The sequence below is a fragment of the Patiria miniata genome, unplaced genomic scaffold (genome assembly GCF_015706575.1).
Source record: "Patiria miniata isolate m_02_andy unplaced genomic scaffold, ASM1570657v1 HiC_scaffold_29, whole genome shotgun sequence".
NCBI lineage: Eukaryota > Metazoa > Echinodermata > Asteroidea > Valvatida > Asterinidae > Patiria > Patiria miniata.
The window spans coordinates 27,518,542-27,544,812 of NW_024037068.1; the positions used below are offsets into that span (position 1 = coordinate 27,518,542).

Below are 26,271 nucleotides of genomic sequence, written 5' to 3' on the forward strand. Positions count from 1 at the left end.
TTAAACGTACTACAAAACAACCGACCTTGGGAAAAGAAATGCTTTCAAATTTACCTCTTTTTACGTGATGAGCATATATCTCGAATTTTACACTGGATATGATTTATATAACGATGCCCCACCACATTTATAGTGTCTTCATATTTATACATCGATTTGAATGATAAATTTCCTTCCATTCTGGGATTTGTTTAAGACATATACCCTAATTATGCCAGACAGATGCTATTTTGTTTTCAGCAGTATAATTTGTACTGCCTGTTTATACGGAAATGGACTATAAAGTATGGCCACAATTAATGCACCCCATTCACCCCTAAGTTGGCGTTAATTAATGAGTAACACTAACCATGCACTAACAGTGTCTGGCGTTGACTTGTCGGTGTTTTTAAGCATGCCCGGCTCTATATGAAGTCATGTAATATGAGCTCCAATTTTCCGAATGACTTCAATTTTGTTTTCTTCTTCTCCTTATAATTGCTGCCTTATTATGGTTGAAGATAAACGCACTGACCAAAGTTTTTCGTCTGTGACAAAAGTCCTAGGCCCTCAAACCTTTTTCATTCTTCAGCCAAAATGAAACCGTATCCGAAACGAAACCTAGGTTTGAAATTCGAGACCGAAACGACAACATGCAAATTTAGCTGGTACTCTATTTATCTTCCCACTACTAAATGCGGTATAATCATCACGCCTACCAGCATCGTTTATGCAACATGGCGGCGCTCCTGGGTCGAGCAATTTGCAAAATTCCCGGCAACTCTTTGCGGGGTGTTTTGACTCAAAACGTCCTCAATAGATCTCCAGTTATTGCTTGCACAAGGTTTGTAGTTCGAACATATACAATATGTTCACTGATGTGTTAATGCGTTGTTGAAAAGTAGTTTTATCTGGACCTTTTTTTTCAAGCTGCAGGCTGCACATCAGTTCAGTTTGTTAAAATCATGAAAACGTACAATTCCAATTGTGTAATGCATTGTATAGTGTATTGCGTAATGCATTGCATCTATAACGTGAAAAAAATGAATACAAGGTTGAACTTGAAGAATTCGGACGCATGTTGCGCTGGATTGACACTTAATTTAAGATTCCAGTCTCTGATTTTTCTTTTCAACTTTTTACCATTAGTCCTAGTACTGACAAGTAAGATTTGACTTTGAGGCTTTCCCTTTGCATGGTCAGGCCTCAGCCCAGGAGTCAGGGTGGAGATACTAAATAATGAAAGGTTTGCGGAAACACCATGTGCGAATAATTTCTCAACTAAGAGAATGGTTCTGAGTTTATACCTCTGGTTCTTTTCAAAACCATTCTCTTAGTTGAGAAATTATTTGCACATGGTGTTTCTGCAAACCTTTCATTATTTAGTCCTACTGACCTTCGTTGAGATAGGGCCTAGGCTCGGTGCCACTAATTATCTGATTAAAAAGTTGCAACTTGCATCTTGATGCAACTTTCATGACTTTGGCTGCCATTGGACTCACAAAATACAGCTTCAAATGGGCTAAATACAACGGATAAAGAGGCCAAAATGATGTTGTTACTGTTGAAATTTTTTCCTTTTTTCGGTTTAAAACAAAAGGAGGCAGCCTGCAAAAAGGAAGCGGGCTGGACGCTAAACATGTTTTTAATTATTTCGCCTAAGTATTTCTTTTAACTAAGTTTTAATTGGTAGGCCTAGGCCTAGTCCGAAAATTTGGGACTCTCAATACTGTGTATGAGAGTCCCAAAACTTAAGGTATCCATATCATGCAAAAGTTTGTGCTGCATAATAAAACCAGTGTGAATCAAATGTGCAAGCTTCTTACTCACTACAGTTTCTTCAATAATCCCTGAAACTTTTGCCTCTCAAAGTTGCTGTTGCGAGCATTGCCTCACCAAAATTCAGCTTTTAATTCTAATTTTACAGAGAGTTATCAAAATCCAAACGCGAGACATCATGTTGATGTGTGCTGCAATGCATTGTGCAAAAAGACTCCTCAGCTACAACATTTTCATCGTGTAGATAAAACAGCGCCCTCTTGTTGATCAGAGTGAATTCAGAATGTTTCATTTTTTAACAGAGGGCGCTATGTTCTTTTGGCCATCGATTAAAAAACCAGTAAGCTGCAAGGCACTAAGTGCATCTACCCAGAATACCTTGTGAATCACATCCTCATCTCCAGATCATGGAGAATGGCGTGGGTGGTTTTTGAACTGCCAAAAACCTGCCTTAAAATTGGATTTAAGGTCTCAAATTTCGCAGGTGACATGCTTACAACTATAGCATTTTGATGTATGTGTTGTGTGGGCATTAATTAGCCGAATGGTGAGTAAAAAACGTCAGTAGTAATTTTGCACGTTTTCATGCACTCACGGTCCCAGTCTGGCCTAGGCCCTACATCTATGATTTCACACGCACACAGCATATTGCTTTTTGTTAATTTCAATCTGCTTACTTTTTTTCTGTCAGATATTCCCACTGATAGGCTAAATGACCAATCGTGTGCATTTATTACTTGGTTATCTGATTATTGAAATCTAATGCAGACTTTTTCCTCCTTTACGTTTAACTCAGAGGTGCAAAGCAATGGCAGCCAGAAGTCAAGGATGTAGAGCAGTATGCCAAGGCTGTTATGTATCCAGATGAAGTCACATCGAAATGGCCAGCACCCCCCTGGGATGGTAAGAGCTTTGTAGTTTTATTGCCACTGACAGTTTATTGTGAAATCAGCCATCAGTGAGGGTCACTACTCCCAGAACTGTGAGGTTTTACAAACCCTACAGAGCGGCTTTCATTTCATCATGTGAGGCACAGAAACACTCTCGGAATGAAAGCCACGCTGTAGTTGGTCAAGAGAATTAAAGGGCCCTCAGTCGACAGCAAATGATGATAGACAGCCGAGTGCGAGACTCCTGTGATCCTGGTGAACGAAATTCTGGTAAATTTCACATTTACCCACCCTAGAGGTACCAATCTATATCAAGATAACACTTGTGAAATACTGAGGCCGAACATTTCGTGATAGGAGAGTTTGGAGGTTTGAAAAAATTGAGAATTTTCTGCTACAGCAACTTCAATTGGTCTTTCTGTAAGGTTTGTAAAACCTTACAGTTCTGAAAGTAGACGGTTGCCATGCAATGGGTCTATGGTATTGCTCTGCTTAGAAATCCGTAGTGTTTTTGTTGTTGTTTTTGTTTGCATATGGGCTGATGCGTCAGCAAGAGAGGGCCCTTTATTTACTACTTTTGATGAGAGTTCGCACATGTAGCGCAATGTATGCATGACTAATCTTATTCTGAATGTGCACAAAGCCACAGTGTCTTCACATGAGTGTCAAGCGTCGTTGGTCATGCGTTGAAATGTCACTTCTGATTGTCTCCCAACTCTCCCTTTCCTGCCGTTGAGGGGGTACGTGTGCATGGAGCCCATAGAGCCTTTCTCATTTCCATGGAGATTGTAAATAGCACGGAAAAGCACTAACTTCAGAGGCAGAGTTCATTTTAAGTAAGCCATGGATCCTTGTATTAGCCAATCTGTACCTGGATTGTTTCCTGCCGTACAATGTAAGTAGCAAACATTCTGCTAAATGTTAAAACTACACTCTGTTGTCTGATCCCAATGACATTAACATGGCTTTATAAGGCCTCAAAGCATTGAGAAAGCAGTTAACATTTTTACATTTTAAAAATTGTAAATTTTCTGTCATTTCTCAAGATCGTGATAAGATGCCAGAGAAAGACGTGTCGAACCTCATCATCAACTTTGGTCCTCAGCATCCAGCTGCCCACGGTGTGCTTCGTCTTGTCTTAGAACTCAGCGGCGAGGTAAGGCTTTTATCTTCTTGTTCCTGTATTGACGTAATGAACCACTTGCTACTGAACTTGAAGAAAGTGAGAAAGATGAAGCATGTTTGTGATTCATTGTTAGGTTTTGCCCTTCACTGACATATAAACACTGTATACTCAGTGTGTTACCTGCTGGGTGAAAGTAAACAAATTCACCCGGTTGGGCTTTCTAGTGCAGGCGTCTTACCACTCAACCACCCGAGCTTGTTGGATCAGTTGGCTGGTTGGAGTCTGGTTTGTGATTCATTGTTAGGTTTTGCTCTTCACTGACATATAAACACTGTATACTCAGTGTGTTACCCGCCGGGTGAAAGTAACAAAATCACCCGGCTGGGCTTTCTAGTGCAGGCGTCTTACCACTCAACCACCCGAGCTTGTTGGATCAGTTGGCTGGTTGGAGTCTGGTTTGTGATCCTTGTACTTCCACTTTCTTGATTGTCGTTAGCCATATCTGTTTGGCATATAAGGTTTTATAAATTATATCTTTACTGGCAGGAAGAGTTATAGACGCATTTGAAGACTACCATCAGAGGATACACAGCACAGTTCCAAATGACAGGGGTCGTTAGCCATATCTGTTTGGCATATGAATGTTCTATAAATTATATCTTTACTGCCGCAGAAGAGGTATTTGAAGACTACCATCATAGGATGCACAGCACAGTTCCAAATGACAGGGGTTTCCTGGAGTTGTAAGTTTAAATGCTGCTATAGACAATATTCTTGGTAGACAATAAGAAGGAATTTGTTTTGTAAATTTTGATTTTTCATTGTACTTTTCTGTACAGACTGTGATTCGAGCAGACCCCCACATTGGTCTCCTACATCGTGGAACAGAGAAGTTGATTGAATACAAGACGTATCTGCAGGCACTTCCATACTTTGATCGGTTAGACTACGTCTCCATGATGTGTAATGAACAGGGTTACTCACTGGCAGTGGAGAGACTACTGAATATCGACATCCCAGAGAGAGCCAAGTGGATTAGAGGTGAGATATGCAATTTTACTAAAATGGCTATGTGCATTTTCCTGCAATTACAGGTTGTTTCAGGTTGTTTTCATTGTAAATAATAATATACTGGCAGCGTGTGTGAATATTTTTCTTGTAGATCTTAACTTTCTGCAAAAAAGTCCACTTACATATCTGCTAAAAGTAATAGTATTAGCCCCAAGGTGCTATGAAGTGTGTCTTCCAAGTTTCTTGCTTGCTGCATTTTACAAGAAACCAGGGAATAGAGCCGTGTACACCTCATCTCCTCTGCCTGGTATAGGAGTTTTTAGAGATTGTTAGCAATGTACACTTCCCTCATCTTTTCAACTGGTGCAAAACAACATGTTTTTGAAGTTGAAGAAGCACAATGTTATTCAGAATTGTTCAGGGTGAAGTGGTCTGAATGTGGACATGAAACACAGTATCTCAATCAATAGAACTGTAGAAAAATGGGTTCTAAATTATCATACAAAAATAGTGAATGTAACACTTGTTATCAAGTGATGAACTTGCAGTGTATCTTTCTCTTTGTATCAGTTTTATTTGCAGAGATCACTCGTATAGCTAACCACGTCATGGCAGTCACTACTCATGCTCTAGATGTTGGAGCTATGACCCCATTTTTCTGGATGTTTGAAGAGAGAGAAAAGGTCAGTCTAACTTCATAATGATTATACCTTGGTAATAACTTGTTAGTACCTTGAGTAGTCAAGGCAGTTTTTAGTATTTTACAATTCTCAGGCACATGATGTGGTAGTCAGAGTTTGACTTCATTTTCAGGTTCTGTTGGTTTAGCGTAGTGGTGAGTGTGTTGAGTGCCTTGGCTTCATGGTCTGGAGCATAGGACTTCCTCTCCACATGCATTTGTAAATATGCAGATTCAATTCTGCAGCACTTTTAATGAACTATTATTATCGGTTCAGTCGGTCCTAAGCCAATGTGATATGGGAATTATAGAAAGATATGTAATTTCTTATTTGTTATTTGCAGACATTTGAGTTTTATGAGAGAGTGTCTGGAGCTAGGATGCATGCAGCATACATCAGACCAGGAGGAGTACAACAGGTGGGTATGGTTGGGGGTTGGAAATTAACACAATTCTTACTCTTTGGAATTTGTCTACAGATCAATTAAACCAAAGATAGGTAAAAAGAGGGTAATAGCCTGGCTGTCTTGAACAAGAAAAACTATAAACATGATAAAAGCTCTATGGAAATTGGAGTGCTCAAGTTTGGCTTCATGGAACTTTGACTCCACAAATTGTCTATATTTTTGTAAATACGAATTATATGTAGAGATTGGAACAAAGTAAATGTCAATAATGTGTAACAAGGCGGTCTCTGGTGGGAAACTTAATGATGACATCTTTGATTGAAATGGAAAACGAAACAGAAATGTTGAATTGCCGTCTACAGTATTAAATGTGTGTTTTGTTTGGGTTTTGTATCAGGACATGCCGTTAGGATTGATGGATGACATCTACAAATGGGCCAAGAACTTCTCTCTCAGGATCGATGAGCTGGAAGAGGTAACTCCTGAAAAATCATGGAAAAAATTCTCCAGAAAATATTTCAGACTGTTTTAACCCATAAGCATTTGTATTACACTGTTTAACATTGCATTAATCCATGAATGTTGAATCCATAAAGCAATAGACTGCTGGGGCGGTTTGAGGCGGTACAGTGACTCATGGATAAATTGCAAAGAAGATAGATTTATGTATAATTTAAATTCATTGCCTTCATTGAACGTTAGTGCTCTCTGATACATGGTGTTATTTTGATTTTATAGCTAATGTTTAATCTGTTATTGTTCTGAGACTTTTCAAGGAAGTTAGGAAGAGGATTCTTTTTAAAAAGGGATAGCCAGGTTGTAAGCCTGGTTCTTTGACTTACCTCTGATATTGGGTGTTCCCTTCAATGTAATTGTTTGCAGTCAGTAGGTTATGACATTCTGCTCTAGTAAGCAGGAAGTCGTTGGGGGGGGGGGGGGGAGTTTTTTCTTGCGAGCTCTCCGACAGAAACTGATTATACAGTGTCGATAAAAAATTACGCTGGTGAAGGACAAACCCCAGTATTCAAATTTACATAGTATTTACAAATTTACATTTACAAATTCCTTCATACATTATTTTGTTATAGAGCACAATATTTAGTCTCAGCCTTAAACTTTTCTTTCAGTATTATTATTTTGAAGCATTTACATGAATACTGACATGGTGTATGTTTGTCTTTAGATGCTGACCAATAATCGCATATGGAAGGATCGATTGGTTGATATCGGTGTAGTCACAGCTGAAGATGCTCTCAATTATGGATTCAGGTAGGACACGGAGATCAGGTTGGTTAGCGGTACTTTCCTGCTGTGACCCGGGTTCGAATCCCACTCTGGCCAACAAGTGCAATGGGCATCCATTGCCTATTGTCTTTACCCAATGACCTAACAACCTTTGCTATGACTCCCATCATGAGTTATGCTTTGTTCATATCTGATTTAGTGAAGGAATGTTTGTACTGTGTTTCTATAGTTACTTGTTTCATCATTCAAATTTTTTTTGAATTTCAAAGCAATATTTATTGTGTTTGGGACTGTAGAAATGAACAATGTCCCATTTTTGTAACAGTTCCCAAAATGTGCCAAGGGTTGAAGTGTTGGATTTTTATGAAATTATTGATTTATATGAAGTTATTGTTCCTCCCATTGAATTGAATGAGGTAATGTTACGAGTACATAAATGACCAATTGAGCCATCACTGAGCAGGTCAAAACTAAAATCAATGTTACTTATTTTTACATTGTTGATTCATAGTACTTGTTGTGATATGTTGCAGTGGCGTGATGTTGCGGGGCTCGGGTATCAAGTGGGATTTGCGTAAGAATCAACCGTATGAGGTTTACGACCAGACAGAGTTTGATGTTCCTATCGGAACACATGGAGACTGCTATGACAGGTAAACAAATGAAGTCAAAGGTCACATGACCTGATAGAGACTCACATAATAATATCATTTCTACTGCACACTTCCGTGAAAATTTCGCCTTACATAAAAGCATGGAGAACTAAAGACTTGTGATGACTTTAAGTGGCTTGTGATGACTTGTGATGGCTTGTGGTGACTTGTGGTGACTTGTGGTGACTTGTGATCAACTTGTGATCAACTTGTGATGACTTGTGATTGACTTGTGATGACTTGTGATCGACTTGTGATTGACTTGTGGTGACTTGTGAAGTCTCGTGATGGCTCTTGACTGACTCAATGACAACTCTCGCTTGCAGGTATCTGTGTCGTGTTGAAGAGATGAGACAGAGTCTACGCATCATTGAGCAATGTCTGAACAAGATGCCGGAGGGAGAGGTGAAAGTGGATGATGCTAAAGTCTCACCACCAAAGAGAGCAGAGATGAAGGTAAGAGACATACTCTATGCTCCTGACGGATAGAGGGCGCTATTCAGTGAAATGTTTAGGTGGGATAGGTTAAAGGTTGACAACAAAGTCTCACCACCAAAGAGAGCAGAGATGAAAGTAAGAGACATACTCTATGCTCCTGACCATAGAGGGCGCTATTCAGTCAAATGTTTAGGTGGATAGGTTAAAGGTTGACAACAAAGTCTAACCACCGAGGGAGCAGAGATGAAAGTAAGAGACATACTCTATGCTCCTGACCTATAGAGGGCGCTATTCAGTGAAATGTTTAGGTGGATAGGTTAAAGGTTGACAAAGTCTAACCACCAAGGGAGCAGAGATGAAGGTAATACTAATAGGCATACTCTTTGCTCCTGACCGACAGAGGACGCTTCTCGGGGAAATGTTTGAGTATACATGGTATACGTATAAATATATTATACTTCATACGCTACTTTAAAATGTACACTTTTTCACAACAGTGTATTGAAGCAAGCATTGACATTGCCTTTATGTCTGTGCCCCAGCATATATCAGCTTCAGCTTACACCAATAGCTTCAGTGTTTTACCTGCATGTACTTTAAGATTTAGAGGCTGTCCTGCTGGGCAATAAAATAAACTCTAAAGGAATTGGGACCTGAGATGAGTGCAGTATTTTAAACCCAGGTCTCACTGACAGTCACAGGGCTAGGATGGTTTGTTCATTGAAATGTCCATAAGACTAATTCCAACTCGGTGGAATTGAGTAAATTAGAACTTCAACTTACTTGGTTATAGCAGTAATGGCCCCTGCCCTTCACAGCCTATCACACCACCACACCCTAGCAAAGCATCTAGTACACTGACTGCACATGGCCTGATGGAATTCCATACATGTGGGTGGCAATCAAGGAAAGAATGATTTGAAAGCTTGACTGGTCCACATCCAACTGAGGGGTGTGGTGGGTGTGAGGGGCAGGTTGTACCAATAGCAGAAGGCAGGGAGGAAGGAAAACCTGAGGGGACATTTGAACCATTAGCACCTGTACTACATTGTGTTTATTCACTGAAAAATCAATCAAACCATAGAGTGCTTGGGCGGTTTTGGGTGCTACAGTGAGTAATAGGCAGGGTGGTTTTGGGTGCTTCAGTGAGTAATAGGCAGGGTGGTTTAGGGCGCTACAGTGAGTAACAGGCAGGGTGGTTTTGGGTGCTACAGTGAGTAATAGGCAGGGTGGTTTTGGGTGCTTCAGTGAGTAATAGGCAGGACGGTTTTGGGTGCTTCAGTGAGTAATAGGCAGGGTGGTTTTGGGTGCTTCAGTGAGTAATAGGCAGGACGGTTTTGGGTGCTTCAGTGAGTAATAGGCAGGGGGGGGGGGGGGGTTTCGGGTGCTACAGTGAATAATAGGCAGGGTGGTTTTGGATGCTACAGTGACAACAGAGATAATTACTTGAGTGTGCCCAGTGGTCTTAGCCAAGACTGCTAATAGACTAGTAATTCTAAATGTATACATTTATAACATGGATAACAGAAATTGACAGAAGCCCGCCTTTGATTTGACCAACCACCGATCCTACACACAAGGATGTAAGACTGGTCTGAGCTATAGTACAAAATGCAATGAACGGACTTGCCTTATTTGGTTGGACGCGTGATAACAGGCCTTAATATCCGTTGGCACATTAGTGTTCCAGGTGTGACATTTTAATTTTTTTTTGTGTGCATGATGTCTAAAACAGAAAATATTCATAAATAAATACTTCAGGATATGAGGGATGGTATTGTGCAGGTTTTGTCGTCATAGATGAAGTATTTACCCGGGAAATAGTAGTCAAATGTGACACCTTTTTCGAGGAGAGCACCGTTTACTCAAATATTATTTTAATTAGGCTTTCATTAAAAAGTTTTAGAGAGATGTGGTCCTGAACCAATAAAACATAATAGTTCATTTTAAAGCATAAGATATCTGCGTTAACATGGTTATGTAGTTATCACTTACCAGAATTCATTAATAAAGGCCAAAACATAGGATCATGAATATTCAAAAATATAATTAGCTTGCTTGACAGACTTTGACACCAGATTGGGCGTAGATCCCTGCAAATTTGAAAGCCGCCGTGCGAAGTGAAGCGGGAAGCTGTCTGGGTCTTTGTTGACAAGTATTCATGGTCATTGCCACCTGTATGGGCCGTTATCATGCGTCTAACCAGGAGTTGGGCCGAGTCGTTAATCCTTGTGTGTAGGATCTGTGGACCAATCATAGCAGTGAATAATGTTAGACATCAGTCCGACATGTGCGCTTGTGCATGACTGGAACATGCAGTGTGGTATAAGACAGGTGTGCATTGTATATTGTGTTATCTACCTGTGCCATAGATGGGGCACCAGTGTGCTGGTACATATGAGGTGCATGACTGGAACATGCAGCGTGGTATAAGACAGGTGTACATTGTATATTGTGTTATCTACCTGTGCCATAGATGGGGCACCAGTGTGCTGGTACATATGGGGTGCATGACTGGAACATGCAGCGTGGTATAAGACAGGTGTACATTGTATATTGTGTTATCTACCTGTGCCATAGATGGGGCACCATGGATGGGTCTGTTATACTCATCATTGTCAATTTGGGTTCAACAATAACTACCGTTTGATCATCTTTTCTTGCAGGAATCTATGGAAGCTCTGATTCATCATTTCAAGCTGTACACAGAGGGCTATCAGGTACCGCCGGGGGCTACATACACAGCGATTGAAGCACCTAAGGTAAGCTAATAGATCTGTGCATCACCTTGGCCCTCTAGTGGTCACATAGCAAAAATACCTCAGGTAAATGCCAAGAAAAGGTTAAAGGTCAAAATTTGATTTCCCAAAGTGTTGAGTTCGTGGCATTCTTTCCATGGTTGCCATGGTAATTGATCTTTGGAATAACAAACAGGGTGCTGAATTACTGGTTCTTTGAAAATTCTCCTTTCAAAGTACTTCAGAATGGCACCCGACAATGATTCAAACTATGGAAGTAGCTAACCATACTATGGACCCTTCCTGCCTGTCAATCAAACACTGAACATTGACCAATCAGATCAGGACTGTTGGTCAGGTGACCAAGGTAACTCAGTCAAACTCAGTACCTGTGAGAAATGTACACAAACCAAAGGTGGGCGGGGCTTATGGCCAAATCTGGAATAGTCTATTGTAACGTCAAGTAGCTGACATCATTTTTTTTTTACCCTATTAGGGTGAGTTTGGTGTGTATCTGGTCTCTGATGGATCCAGTCGACCATACCGTTGTAAGATCAAAGCTCCAGGTTTTGCTCATCTAGCGGGACTGGACATGGTGTCTAAGGGTCACATGCTGGCTGATGCAGTAGCTATTATCGGTGAGTTTAGTTATTTAAAGATCAGGTCGGGGAATGTATAGGTCTCATTCAGGCGCAATGGAATACTGCAACTGGGTATTTTATAATTTCATAAACGGTATTGTTAAATTGGCACTCAAACTAAGGAAAAAAAGAAACACATTATAGCATAACTTTGTGAGAACAAATGCAGATCACACATGACGTCACAAACATCATTGGTGGTAAAATCACTGTAGTGTGTTCAATATTTGTGAATTCGCAGAGTGAGAGTACTTGTCATGATGGCACGCATTGACAATGGTGGTTGTGGGTTTGCAAGCATCTGACATTGTTTGTATTTCTCTCTGCCAGACAGTGAGAAAGTAGTGAAATTGCTTTGCTTTTAATACATCAATACAGAACAAAATTAATTCTTGTGTATTGAAGAGAAAAAGTACAATCCTGTTTCACTTATCAAACTGTATCCTGCTGGTTTTTTTTACAGGAACTTTGGATGTTGTGTTTGGAGAGATTGATCGTTAGCTACAGCATTGGAAGAATTATGGGGTTTTTGGGGGTCGTTTTTTGCAACACGGCGCTAAGCATCACCAGAGTTCAGCATCACCAGAGTTATTACACTGCCATCAATGACAAAATTAAACCATTTATAATCTGATGTTGGCATTTAACTAAATCAAACTAGGATTATTAAATCAACAAAACCATTTCTCACCACTCTTTTTTTTGCCTTTTCAAACTTCAACTTCTCCAAGCAATGTCACATTCTTGTATGGATTACATGTATGTGCATAACGTAACCTCTCAGTAAACTATACTGTGTGCACCCATGCTTAGGAGTGCTCCTCTTACCTCAAAAGGCTAAAAGTTTGTGCACATTAAACATTTTCAATTGTTTACTAGTTGTGCACACTCACTGAATATGGACTTGTGATATACTCTAGCCTGGGGGTCATGGGTCACAGAGTGTCATCTAGAGATCCAGCATGGAGTACCTTGTGAAAAAAATTGGAACATGTTTGTTCTTCCCAAGAAGCCCAAAGGCAGTGTAACAAATGTATATGCAATAAAAACTATAACCTGATTGCAAAGATTGTGTGGTAGAATAAGAATAGTGATGCTGAAAGTGTAAATATTTATTTCTTAACGGGTTTGCTTCTGACCATGCTCCATGACCCTTATTTACATAGGTCATTATTTAAGTTCAGTGTGCCTCTCTGTGGAAATGAACCAGAATCATAAATTTGCAGTTGGTGTCTCTGTCCCCAGGAAGAACTTGTTGATTTCCCAAATATTAAAGTCTTGGATTTCTAATATAGAAGTGAAGTTTCAAACTAAATTTGCTTTTATAGCATCTTGCATTAATTGATTGTTTTTGTACCAAACTATAAAACAGAACATATTACCAAAGTTATTAAAATAAGAAGCGAAATGAAGATATAGCAAAATTGGGAATGTTATTTACCCACGCTATTTCCAGGCATGCAACTAGGAATTAAAAAAAAAGGACGAAATTCCAAACCACACAAGACTTTGTAAAGTGTTTTCAATTTGTAATGGCATTCATGAGAAGTAAACAATTTTCATCGCCAATTATCAATCTGACTCATTTTCGTGGAGAGGCTCTTCATTTGTCATTAACAAAATTAGAAAACTGGCAAAAGTTTGACATACAGAATACTTAACATTTGTAAAGACATATTAGCTAGAAAAATAAATATGATATTGAATTGTTTGAAAAAAAAACCAACAAATGTCTATTTCGTCTCAAAATGAGTTCTTTTTCTTTTCCACAAAAATCAATCTCAAATCTGTCCCTGTAAAAAATCTACATGTATATATTACATACAACTGTACACCTCCAAATTGGTGCAATGACATAATGGAGAGTCTTTGAGGACAGCTTTGTGTTCAGACTGCTGAATACTTGACATTCCGATCCCAACTGCATGTTAATGCATACATTGTTTACCACTAAAAACTAGTGGTCAAAGTGAAAATAAAAAAGGGGAAAACAAACACAAAGATAATCTGGCGTGAAACGAATAAATGAAATACGAGGCGTTCTGGCAAAATGAGATGGAATTAGGCAGAGGTGGAAATGAGGATTTGTGGGTATTAGGACACAACAAAATGTTTGCTGTACATTTTAATTGGACATTCTGTTGACAAGCTACGACTGCTTAAAATCTGTATTTATCAAAAAAGTAAAATACTGAGAAAAAGGCCTTCAATGTTTCGAGTTTTGTATTCGAGAAAAAAGAAAGATGCCTTTTGGTTTTTCCCTATAAAAAAAATTATTCCACAATTCTTATACTATCAATAAATATCAATAAATCTGAAAATTGAAACAAATCTCCGTATTTGTTTTTTTCCCTTTTTCTCCACTGTGGCATGTGCCCAGTTCCTTCTCATTTTGCCAGAAAGCCTTGCAAATTGTAACTGACGGAACGGCCAAGACAGGGAAAAAGATGCTTTCAAAAAGCCATTATATCATGTTCCTGCTCATTGCATACTAGCAGCATGTAGAGATGATTGTTTCATATCGTTTCCCATCTGAGATACAGAAGCCATCAATGGTGAACGACTTTAAGGCCCACACAGCCTCAGTTTGCTGACTAGATCCATCTAGATACGCCTCTATTACGATCTCCAATTTGAAGATTTCTGTTCATTGACTGGGTAGGCTGAGTCTAGCTCACTACAAACTATGACATCAAGTTTATGGCAGGAAAGAATTCCAACTCCTATAGAGGATTTTTTTATTAGGCATTTTGCGCAATAGAAATATCAGTATGATTACAGAAGAACCACTCAGCTGAGTTCCTCAATGAGTGTGTGTTTTGCTTTTGTTTTTGCCGGTGGTTTTGTTCCGCCCCATTGCTTCTCAAGAGTTGACTTGGTTGCACTGTGCTGCTCATCCAACAATCTTCTTGATCCTAGAAAAAACAAAGTCATAAAAAGCTATGTTGGAAAAAAATTGTTTGTCATCCAAAGAGAATGAAATCTCTTGATGAAAGATTTACAAAAAAATTGGTTTCTTAATTTGAAGAAAAAAAAATCCTAATTTGCATGTTTGAATTCTGGAACTTTTTAGTTTTCTCAATTTCAAAGCTTAAGAAAAAAAATGGATGAAAACAAATGTGATGAAAATTAACGCAATGAAATTTATTTGCTATGTCAGTATACATTGACCGTACTTGGAACTCAAAACAATTATCTGAGTACTTGTAATTGAACACATGCCATGTATGTTGAGTCTTGTATCATCAACACAATCCTAGATAAGCAGGTCACTTACTGTACATGGCGTCCACTTCAAGCAGCAGGATTCTAGGTTTGTCTTGATTGTCTGTTAACCAAGCCAGAAAGAATTCTAGTTTCTTCTGGCAATTGAAGCAAGTCTTTGGAAGCAGTGACTTGCTCTCTGATGGACCAGCCTTTGGTTGCTTGGGGTCTTCTGCATCCCCGTTGATTGGGGACTTCTTGGATTCTATGGAAACAAATTATGAAGAGTTCATCTTAGACAAAGCAAACCTCTAATCCACTTTGGCTGCTCTAAACAATTGATGAGAAAGCAGGCGTTGGGGACATCAGACCTTACTTCCCGATTAAGATGAACATAAAATAGCTGCCAGATATTCCTTAGACTATTACAAACATTAAATAGCCATCTACTAACATACCTTTGACAAGTATTTTTTTTCTGGCAGGTAGTTGGACATAAAGGATCGATGCATCAGATGCTGATTCGTACAGGGTAACAAACATGAAATAGCTACCTGTTATTCTGTAAATAATTACAAACATGAAACAGCTGTCTTGTATTGCTAAGAGAATTACTAACGTGAAAAATCCTTATAGGCTTACTTTTGACTAGCTGTTTTCTTGCTGCTCCCAATAATTGATGCAAGTCTGATAGAGCTGATTGGACGTAACTGATTGGTGCATCAGATGCTGCTCCGAGGAGAATGTGGACCATGTCTTGAAGAATGGAGGTGGAAAATGTGTTACTAGTTGACAGCGACTAGAAAAAGAATGAAAACACGGACAAATATTACAAGGCTTTGTTAAACACCCCTGTTACTTTCAAATATGACTGCACTACAAGTGCGTATTCTAACAATAGGTGGTGTGCTTCATACGCATACAAAATGACAATGATTGTAGTTGCCATTGACGTATCTCTTACGTTTAAAACATAAAGAGGTTCCATTATTGTTCAGGCCATAACCTATTTAAGTAAGTATAACCATGTCTACAGCAAACTCTTCACTGAGGTACATCGGGTCACTTACATTATAGGCTCCGTGTGCCAACAAAAGAGGGCGCATTTTTACCTCTTTTGAGAGCTCCGTGGACAGGACACACAGCGTGCGTGTACTGTACTGTACTGGTTCGCGCACAAATTCCTGAATGTACAAAAGTTATAGCCACCACGTCTTCACGTGAGCGTCAGGTGTCGTCGGCGCAGGAATACGTTCGAATTCAACTTGCGAAGGTCTCAAAGACTAATCCTCGCCCCCAATAACTTTGGCCTACCCAGTGGATGGATCAGAAACCAGTCTAGGTCACCCCCAACTCTCCTTTTCTGGCTTTTGATAGGGTACTTTTGCACGGATCCCATAGTGAGGTTAGTAAATTGTATTAATGAAACTCCCAACTACGCATGAAATCAGAACTGTATGGGATCTGAACTGTTCTGCTATAGACTCCCAGCGTGTGACCACTCTCAAGGGAGGGACACATTGCATCTGTACACTCATTAGCATGCGTATGGTGCAAAGTAACGGTGATTGATTGCATCCTAAATGCGCTCACAAACTCTTTGCTCTGTGAGCATCAGTCAAACCGTGACAATGTGTTCAAGACTCCAGTCTAACTTATTTGGAACTGAATTGAGGGGAGGAGGGTTCTTATGCACGGAGTCCATTACTCAAGGAATCTCAAGCAAGGATGAAAATGCTGTTTGCATAGCAATAAAACTATACATTGTATGCCCACCTTGGATGCATTGTGTAGTGCACTTGCCAGGGATTCCTCCGTTCCATTGTAGTTTGCATTGTCACTCAGTGTGGCCGACACTTCAAGTAGGTTCTGTGGAAAGATACAAGGAATTTACCTTCATAGTTGGGTGGTCTATGTATTACCTGAATTATTACCCCAATTAGTGTGATTCAAGTCTGAATTGACACGGTTTGTCATCGTCACCAAACTGAGTGCACTGTTGCCAATTAATTATATACAATGATTTTCTCATAGACTACCGATTGTAGATGGACACAACATGGAGGTAAATGATGATAGTAAAGGAAATACCAAAAGAAATTCAGCTGTTATGACTTAAAGAACTTGCAAAAATTAAAATGAGGCAGAACAGGCGAGCAAGAGGGCCAACGAGTAAGTTGTCCGGCCCAAAATAATGCATTCAACTTGTGACCACTTCATCTCGCTCAGTCCAACTTTGACACACCCATTCAAACTCATCAAACAGCATTATTCTACGTGAAAAATGTCTCAAGTTTGGAGAGGTGTGCTTCCTTTCAGTTAACAAATCCCTGTGCCTAGATTTAATAGATTTCCTTGCATTCCAACAGAAATCTGGACATATGTATGTCCACCCCAAATATAACATTGTACCTGAGCCACTTGTACTGGTAAGTCGTTGTGTGTCCCATTGTAGAATCTGACTACACATGCATAGCTGTAGCTGATCAGATTACTTCAGAAAAACAACAAGTTGTGAAGAGGTTTCTTTTATCGTTCATATTTTAATGCAACAGCTTATTATCTCTGTGCATACAGAACCCTCTTGTGGCTGAAATGAGATTGTTTTGGTGAAGTTCTGCAAGATTTTATGAAGCGCCACATGTTATTATTGACTCTGCTCAAAACTAATATTGCTCTGAAAAAATCCATAAGTGAGGGCTTTATGAAATGTAAGACACTGCTTTTTCTCTTTTCAGCAAGATGGTCATCTGTGATAAATGTCGGGCATTGTTCATTTGTCGTTGAAATCTTAGAAAAATTTAATCACTGTTGAAATATAAAATTTATAGAACGATTAAATAAAGCAAAGGATACAGGAGATTCAGTAGATTGTACATCACACACTCGGACGGTTTCTTGTTTCGTAGCAAATCACTCAATTTGGGAATCGTCTTGAGAATAGGAGGACAATCGCATGTAGTGGATAATTCCCTCGAAATCTCTTCTTCAGTCGTGTCTTCATCATTCAAACCCAAATCTTTGGCCATTTTGGCCAAATCTACTTCAATCTCATCAGCGTATGATGGTTCTTTGGGCTTTTCTGGGGGCGGAGTTGACTGAGGTGGAGTGGGGGGTGATGGGTCAATGCCAATTTCTTTGACTAAGCTTTGGTCCTATTTCAGGAAAAAAAATATAAAGATGAGCAACGATAAAATGAATTATATACTGCATTCTGCTGGTGGACAGCAGTGTCTCCAGAAAGATTGAGTTGTTTCCTATGAGCACAAGCTCTACTTACATTTAACATTTTATGAGACAAATCGCAATAATGATAAATGGAGAAAGTTGGCAACAAGTATTTTCAGCATTTGTATCTGAAATTCAGCTTACAATATCTACTTGACTTATTGTGCACTGCGAGTTGATAATAAAGGCTCAAATTGGTGTCCACTATAACTGACAAGCCGATATTTTGGTTAAAATTATCAGAGGACACTGTTTTAATTCCTTCAAATTAAGGGAATCAATTTCATGCTCAATCTGTAAAGTAACCCTTTCATAGAGTTACTTGAATGGAACTGTGCATCACATTGTATTGACAGAGATGCATTTTCATGTTTGATTCTGATGACTTACATGTTGTTCCCACCATGCCTTCCAGATGGGCACCAAGTTGCCCAGTCTGCCTGCATGCAACACTGACTCAAACTCTCTCTTCTCTCTCTCAGTCAGTCTCTCCCAGATCACATCGGTATCCTTGTCTGTCCAAGAATATACAGCAAATAAGAAAGGACTGTCAAAGTCAAACTACTGACAGATGATAAAGTCGGTGGTTGGGGAGGAGGCAAGGGGATGTGGAATGGCAGAGTGGTGATCAGGAAGGAATACATTGTCAGTTGCACCACGAAGTGACCTATCATGAGCACAAAGTCCATAGACGATGTATGTCACTTTGTGGTGCACCCAATGACATGTAGGTAAGTCTGGAGGAAGGCTGGTGGGCAGGGAGGCGGACAAGTCAAGACTGGCAAAGCAGATAGGCAAATAGGCAAGTGGGAGGCAGGGAGGTGGGTAATCAGTGCAGGAGGTGGGTCAGGAGAATAGACTTGGGTACCTCCTTCATATTGAGAAAAGATTTCAGTCCCACCCAGGAATTCTGATTCTATTCAGAATTGATACTAAGTTTACTCATCAACAAATTTAAGGGAAAATCCCCAGTAATTACACTTATGACAAATACTGACTAAATCACCATTGTAATGCATGTCTCAAAATAGACCATTAACATAGACTTTGTTTTGAAGTGCATGGAATATATTCTTTGGGCAATTGTTACTGGGAATTGAATCCTCACAAAAAGTGGAGAAATAATCCAATTGATTGAGAAACGGAGATATCCATGCCCAATGGAGTAAGGGTTGTAGGCAGGAATGTGGGTCAGCAAACAGGGTACAGAGAGAGGTAGCCAATCAGGCAAGGGAACAAGCAGAAACGGAAGCAGGCTGGTAAGCAGGGAGGTAAGCAGACTGATCAGTAGGGAGGTAAGCAGGGAGGTAAGCAGGGAGGTGAGCAGGCTGGTAAGCAGGGAGGCAAGCAGGGAGGTAAGCAGTCTGGTAAGCAGGGAGGTAAGCAGGGAGGTGAGCAGGGAGGTAAGCAGGGAGGTGAGCAGACTGGTAAGCAGGGAGGCAAGCAGGGAGGTAAGCAGTCTGGTAAGCAGTCTGGTAAGCAGGGAGGTAAGCAGGGAGGTAAGCAGGGAGGTGAGCAGGGAGGTAAGCAGGGAGGTGAGCAGGCTGGTAAGCAGGGAGGTAAGCAAGGAGGTAAGCAGTCTGGTAAGCAGGGAGGTAAGCAGGGAGGTAAGCAGGGAGGTAAGCAAGGAGGTAAGCAGTCTGGTAAGCAGGGAGGTAAGCAGGGAGGTAAGCAGGGAGGCAAGCAGGGAGGTAAGCAGTCTGGTAAGCAGGGAGGTAAGCAGGGAGGTGAGCAGGGAGGTAAGCAGTCTGGTAAGCAGGGAGGTAAGCAGGGAGGCAAGCAGGGAGGTAAGCAGTCTGGTAAGCAGGGAGGTAAGCAGGGAGGTGAGCAGGGAGGTAAGCAGGGAGGTGAGCAGACTGGTAAGCAGGGAGGCAAGCAGGGAGGTAAGCAGTCTGGTAAGCAGTCTGGTAAGCAGGGAGGTAAGCAGGGAGGTAAGCAGGGAGGTGAGCAGGGAGGTAAGCAGGGAGGTGAGCAGGCTGGTAAGCAGGGAGGTAAGCAAGGAGGTAAGCAGTCTGGTAAGCAGGCTGGTAAGCAGGGAGGCAAGCAGGGAGGTAAGCAAGGAGGTAAGCAGTCTGGTAAGCAGGGAGGTAAGCAAGGAGGTAAGCAGTCTGGTAAGCAGGGAGGTAAGCAGGGAGGTAAGCAGGGAGGTAAGCAGGCTGGTAAGCAGGGAGGTAAGCAGGCTGGTAAGCAGGGAGGTAAGCAGGGAGGTAAGCAAGGAGGTAAGCAGTCTGGTAAGCAGGGAGGTAAGCAGGCTGGTAAGCAGGGAGGTAAGCAGGGAGGTTAGCAGGGAGGTAAGCAGGGAGGTAAGCAGTCTGGTAAGCAGGGAGGTAAGCAGTCTGGTAAGCAGGGAGGTAAGCAGGGAGGTAAGCAGGCTGGTAAGCAGGGAGGTAAGCAGGCTGGTAAGCAGGGAGGTAAGCAGGCGGGTAAGCAGGGAGGTAAGCAGGCTGGTAAGCAGGGAGGTAAGCAGGCTGGTAAGCAGGGAGGTAAGCAGACTGATAAGTAGGGAGGTAAGCAGGGAAGCAGTCTGGTAAGCAGGGAGGTGAGCAGGGAGATAAGCAGGCTGGTAAGCAGGGAGTTAAGCAGACTGGTAATAAGCAGGGAGGTAAGCAGGGAGGTAGTAAGGCAAGAGGCTAGGTAAGACAGGATTGGGAGGGAAGATTCTACAAATTTAGTGCTTTGTATCCACGGGAAATATGCTGTGTGTTTTCAATTGCTATTACAATTCAATACTGGGTTATGCCCTTCACTATAAGAATGTCATTATCACTGTATACTCTTCCCAACATAAAATTCCGTCCTGCAAAATATTGCTGTTATTTTAACCGATCCTAGTACCTAGATCTAGTCCTGCCATTCTCTCTGCCAATGTCTCAGTAGCTTCATCCTCTTCCTCCTCTTCTTCATTAATCTCCGCCCCTTCCTCATCAAACAGAGGTTTGTATTCAGCATCAACTCTCTGTAGAATCTCAAGCATCTTCTTACGATCTTCTTCACTGAAACATAGGATTGTATGAATATATTTTGATAATTAAGTAGTTCTTTGGCAGTCACTTGCAGATAATTATTGTACATGCACTATATGCCATTACTATCAGTCAAAAGAAACTCATTGTTTGATTGCATTATAATCAATGTATATGTAGTAGTTAAGTCCGTCACAAGTCAATCACAAGTACATCTTAAGTCCATTCACAAATCATAGAGGGATGAAAACCAACAAAGGAACGCTTGATTCACGGTTCATGTCAATAGCATGTGACTTGAGACTGAAGGACCGGTGACGGACTTGTGATGGGCTCGACTACAACACAGATTTTAAGGAAACAAGTATTTAAATAATCAATTTGCTTTCATAAAATTCACTTGATATCAGCAATGACCTAATGAATGTGATGAGCGCATTTCACTTGTAAGAAGTATGATGTGACATTTACATGGTTAAACATTTCAATTAAACAACATTTTATATCCATTTACAAAGTGTGCAAATTGTTTAAACGAAACCTTAACTATAAAAAAGGGAGAGGCTTTATTCACGGTCTTCCTTTCAGTTAAACAAACATAACACAAATATCAATTGATGTTTTCAAACCTATTTTACTTCATAAAACCTTAGAAGCACTGCAAAACTTGTTTACATTCGGGGAATAAATGTGGTTAAATTGTTAAGTTTTCAATGATAGCTAGAGTGCCTGCTATTTATTATGTCAATCATTGTTGATCTATTATGCCAATCATGCCCATCTATGATTGCAGACAAACATGTATTCGTGAAATGGTTAAATATTTGTGAAATGGTTAAACATTAATTAAAACATTTAAATGTTCAAGCTAAACATTTACAAAATTAAATGCAAAATCAATAAGAATAGTAAGAATATGACTTACGTACCTCCCCTTTTTGTTTTTCATCACCTCCATGAAGTTGTTTTTGTAAAACTTTTCTGAGCAACCGGCATGCTTCCCACCCCGATAACATGACAGGGAGCAGTAGAATATGCCGCAACGAGGACATTTGTATTTGGAGGTCTCCTTGAGACATCTAGAAAAAAAGATGAAAATAAATCTTCAAGACATTTAGACACATTATTATTAGGCCAATCAGTATTGATGACAGCTAATAAAACAGAGAGCATTTTATAGTAAGTTTCTGGGATTGGTTTGATGGAGAAAACAATTAAGTTAAATTCAACATCTTCCCGGTAACTTTGCAAAGCTAAGGAAAGTCAAAGCCTCCCAAATCTTTCTGTCCAATTTGATATATTAAGCAAAATGGGTTAAAACCCTAACCCACCTCACTCCTCCAAAATCCTCCTGGCGGTTTTGGAGGATTCTAGAGGATTGAGGATGAATGGTGATTGAATCAAATGAAGATTCTGGAGGATTGAGGATGAATGGTGATTGAAGCACATGAGGATTTTGGAGGATTGAGGATGAATGGTGATTGAAGCACAAGAGGATTTTGGAGGATTGAGGAGGAATGCATTTTGAGGCAGGACTGTCTGATGATTTTGAAAGATTTGGCGTTGGTTATCCTTCATTTTAACACGAGTGCGAAATTTTGGGATGAGGAGGATTTTGGAGGATTGAGGATGAATGCATTTTGAGGCAGGACTGTCTGACAATTTTGAAAAATTTAGGCGGAGTTGCAAAATTTTGGAGGATTTTGGAGGATTGAGGATGGTTGTAAGCAACAAGGGCCTAGGGGGTTAGGGTTAATGAACAACATCAAAGAATGCAAGGGGACCTGCCCATTGAACTCTACATTAAACATCTGGATATTTCATTGGCTATTGCTTTAAGTTAGGCCAATAAAAAGAATAGTTTTGCTTTCAGTTACCCGACCGACCCTACATGTATTTTAAGGCTGTGACCTTAAAAATGTTATCGGCAAGTCAAAAAAATATATAATTACAAATGAAACAATAAATTAAAAGAAATACTGTTGTCTTTTCTGTCTTCATTTGTACGTCTCAACAACCATTTTGCGTCAAAATGTTTGTATTTATTTGTTTGCCTATTTACATTCGCTATGTTCTTTGAAGAAACCTCTGTTTTTACAATTCGCTTCGCAATAACTATTTCGCAATTCAATGTCGCGGTGACGATATGAAAACATGTAGCACGTGCGAAATGCTCACGGCAGCGATGACTGGTTCGCGCCACGCCGCCAAGGGACCAAAGATATCATGATGGAAATGCAGTAACAAGTCTATGCATGGCCCACCACGGTGCACTGTGGCAGGTACGGTCGGATTAGACATCTGTTCAAAACTGACTTTTGAAGATGAATGTCCAGTACCAAAGTGACTTTTTTCTTCAGATAAACTCATGTTAGTTGTAATTTTGAAAGCACTTTCAAAGAAAATGTGACTTTCCTACCTTTTTTGCAGTTTGCCATCTTGTTTTTTGTGTCTGTTTTTCATCATCCTCGTTTATTACCCCTTAATTTCCCTCATAAGTCAAAGCCCTGATCCTCATTCCACAAAATTAAACCTGCTGATTCAAGACGGTGTCATTGCCAACTGCAGGTCCTAAACTCTGGAATTCTTTAGATAGATCCATTCATATTGTTTGTTCCCTCAGTCATTTAACTACAATGTGTCTTAATGCCATTTATGTTCTTAATCCTTCATTCCTTGACTTTCCTCACTTACACCCTATTATTTTATACTTACCTGTTTGTATCTCGACTAAATCTATTTCCTCATTCCCATTTACCCGTTCATTACACTTACCTGATTGTATGATACCTATTTTGACTTCTTGTTTAATGCCTTGTCATTACGTTTTATATAGTTCCTTTATTGATTCACCCGTATGTCAATTATTCTAAGTTTGTGCATTCATATTTCTCTATTGTCAGTCTATTGTTTATCTGAATATGTTACATTTAGTTCTGTCTCTGTTTGTCCTATTGTGTTTGGTGTAGCTTGGGTCCCTTCTAAATCCCTTAAAATACCCAATCTAATTTAGGGCGCCCATACTCGACAAGCTGTGCTTCTGATGGACCCCCTCCATTTTCCAAACTAAATTGTCTTTCTAATTATTTATTTTTTCCACTGCATTATTTACAATGTTATTCATGTTGTTCATTATCTAGTTTCGAATTGGAAATAAAGTTAAGTTAAAGGGAATGTACATCATTGGTTTTTGCTGCAATTTTCAGAAATGAACTATTTGAGCCTTGAGGGATAGATCAAATATTGTTACATTGACATGTTGGAAGTTTTGTCTTCGAAAATGCTGGAAAAACCAAGAAAAACAAAACTGTTCAAGTAGTCTGGTTCCCTGACTCCACTAAAGATAAAATTGATCAATTTATAGATGCCGGAAAATTGTAAGGTAAGGGAACCAGTCTAGCTGGCCCGCACCTGTTTGTGAACATGTAACCAATAGCAAACAAAATTAGGACTGAAAAAAAAAGGTAAATTTGGAGTAGAAGTTGAAAAATAGTCAGGTTTCTCCAATGGTGGTCGGCCGACCACCGTTGGAAATGTATGCAAAAATATAATTTTCTTGAAAATAACTTCACACCAGGTGCCATAAGTTTACAGGATGTTTCTAACTGTCATTAACCAACATCCTAGTAAGGTATTTCGTAAAAACTTGGTAGTTTTATTCTACGATGTTTGCAAATGTTGTATTTATAACCAAAGTAAAACTAGCCTCCCGAGGTGATCCATGGACATTCTATTTTCCCGAGGCGAAGCCGAGGGAAAATAGAATGGTCCATGGATCACCGAGGGAGGCTAGTTTTACTTCACCACGAGATAAAGCATTCAATATTTGTTTTATAACACTTCACCCACAGATTCAGCTTGATTTTAATATTCGAAATGTTTGAACCCAAGTTTGCGGCGCGCTCTCTTTGGAATAATATGCGCTATACACAACGCGCACACCAGCATGCATTTGCACACAAATACCGCGCCGTGGAAATAGTACTTTGGTTGCTAATGGTATAGTACTTTGGTTGCTATGCGCATAGTAGTTTGGGCCGTGCACAGAAAGATAGCAAAACTAGAAAGTAACATGTGACTCGCTCTCGGCCAACCTTTTTGAGCCGCGGCATGAATGGGAGCAATAAGAATGCCACGTGATGTGAGTTCCACCAATCAAATGACAAGGATCTGTATGTCGGGTAATCCTTACTTTTAGGACACCTCTATTTTTTCTACGAGTTCTGTTCAAAACTGACTTTTGCAGATGTCTGCCCAGTACCAGTACCAAAGTGACTTTTGCAGGCTAAAGCAGTCTTTAGAGAAGTCAAGAAGGTGTCATTGCCCATTGTTCAGATGTGCCAAGAAGTATCAGAATGTCAATTTTGAGTGTCATTTAGTCAGCTGTTTTGGTGAGTCTTTCCCTTCCTATATAGGAACGGGGTCCTAAAAGTAAGGATTACCGTATGTCGGTTATATAATTATTTTTAACGTAGTGAGAAAAGACGTACAGCCCTGACGACGACACATACAGCGTGTACAGTGAGCAGGTGAGGGCGCTCTCTACTGTGCGAGCAAGCACCATGGCCATGCGCATGCCTTTCCTCCAAAAGAAGTTCGCAGTGGCTATTGTTACGGCAGCCGTAACGCATTTCCCATTTTCTATTGTTACGGTAGACTGCAACCTGGCAACTTTTATAAAAAAACATGACAAGAAAATATAAAATTAGAAGGAAAAAAGTGAATTTGAACTTTATGAAATTCGGACTTTATTTCCCTTTTAAAAAAAATCCTCCAAAGCCTCAGGTTAGAAAAGGAAAAAAATTCGAGTGCAAAACTGAGACTCGAACCCGCAACCTCGCGGTGCAAAATCCTACCCTCTATCGGCTGAGCTGGCGCACTGCTCGACAAACCGTGGGGAAACAAATAATTATATACCTGCGTGCGTATCAAAAAAATATCGTAGAGGGCGCTAAACAACGAGTGCCGTAACGATAGCCACTTCGAAAGAAGTTCCCTAAAATCATTGTTGAAGTGTTTTGTTAGTGCCGTAAATAAATGCCAATGGTAAAAGACAATGTAAAGTTTTTAAAACTCTTCCTTACAATTCACACACTTTCGTTATTTCTTCGTTTGTAACTATTTCTTCAGCAGCTCTTTGCGTTGTTAAATCGTTCATGTAGGCCGCCATCTTGGATTGTTAAGATTAGTCGTCGATAGAGGGCAGTACATACAGAGCTGGCCCGTACTTTCAGAGTTTTCAAACCACGGCCTCATCTCCAGCGGTTTGGGTCTAAGAAGTCCGGCAGCA

General features: G+C 40.1%; 2 protein-coding genes across 2 annotated transcripts; one reads left to right on the forward strand and one right to left on the reverse strand.

The window, feature by feature from the left end:
• The first annotated feature begins 679 nt into the window (after window positions 1–679).
• Window positions 680–13,167, forward strand: LOC119735709 (NADH dehydrogenase [ubiquinone] iron-sulfur protein 2, mitochondrial-like). The gene is made up of 13 exons (XM_038209592.1): window positions 680–823; window positions 2,555–2,661; window positions 3,695–3,804; window positions 4,614–4,815; window positions 5,356–5,468; window positions 5,809–5,883; window positions 6,269–6,346; window positions 7,055–7,140; window positions 7,650–7,769; window positions 8,096–8,225; window positions 10,874–10,969; window positions 11,442–11,583; window positions 12,050–13,167. Exons 1-13 carry the CDS (start codon window positions 717–719, stop codon window positions 12,085–12,087), a joined length of 1,404 nt encoding a protein of 467 aa, XP_038065520.1. The 5' UTR covers window positions 680–716; the 3' UTR covers window positions 12,088–13,167.
• An 845-nt stretch (window positions 13,168–14,012) lies between these two features.
• On the reverse strand, window positions 14,013–26,145 carry LOC119735710 (zinc finger HIT domain-containing protein 2-like). Its single transcript, XM_038209593.1, has 10 exons — window positions 26,066–26,145; window positions 21,911–22,060; window positions 20,854–21,011; window positions 18,409–18,533; window positions 17,647–17,945; window positions 17,203–17,272; window positions 16,567–16,659; window positions 15,433–15,589; window positions 14,864–15,055; window positions 14,013–14,501 (listed from the first exon to the last, which is right to left on the reverse strand). The coding sequence occupies exons 1-10, from the start codon at window positions 26,137–26,139 to the stop codon at window positions 14,377–14,379; spliced, it is 1,443 nt and encodes a 480-aa protein (XP_038065521.1). The 5' UTR covers window positions 26,140–26,145; the 3' UTR covers window positions 14,013–14,376.
• Window positions 26,146–26,271: the final 126 nt, after the last annotated feature.

Bases quoted from the DNA above. Each gene is read 5' to 3' on its own strand.
- LOC119735710 (XM_038209593.1), bottom strand. From the start codon at position 26,139: ATGAACGATTTAACAACGCAAAGAGCTGCTGAAGAAATAGTTACAAAC. The intron at 18,534-20,853 runs GTACTAGGATCG...ATTCTTGGACAG, and splicing joins AATGGCAGGACTAGATCTAG to ACAAGGATACCGATGTGATC. The intron at 15,590-16,566 runs GTGGGCATACAA...TTCTTTTTCTAG, and splicing joins CACTACACAATGCATCCAAG to TCGCTGTCAACTAGTAACAC.
- LOC119735709 (XM_038209592.1), top strand. From the start codon at position 717: ATGGCGGCGCTCCTGGGTCGAGCAATTTGCAAAATTCCCGGCAACTCT. The intron at 824-2,554 runs GTTTGTAGTTCG...CGTTTAACTCAG, and splicing joins CCAGTTATTGCTTGCACAAG to AGGTGCAAAGCAATGGCAGC. The intron at 2,662-3,694 runs GTAAGAGCTTTG...TCATTTCTCAAG, and splicing joins GCCAGCACCCCCCTGGGATG to ATCGTGATAAGATGCCAGAG.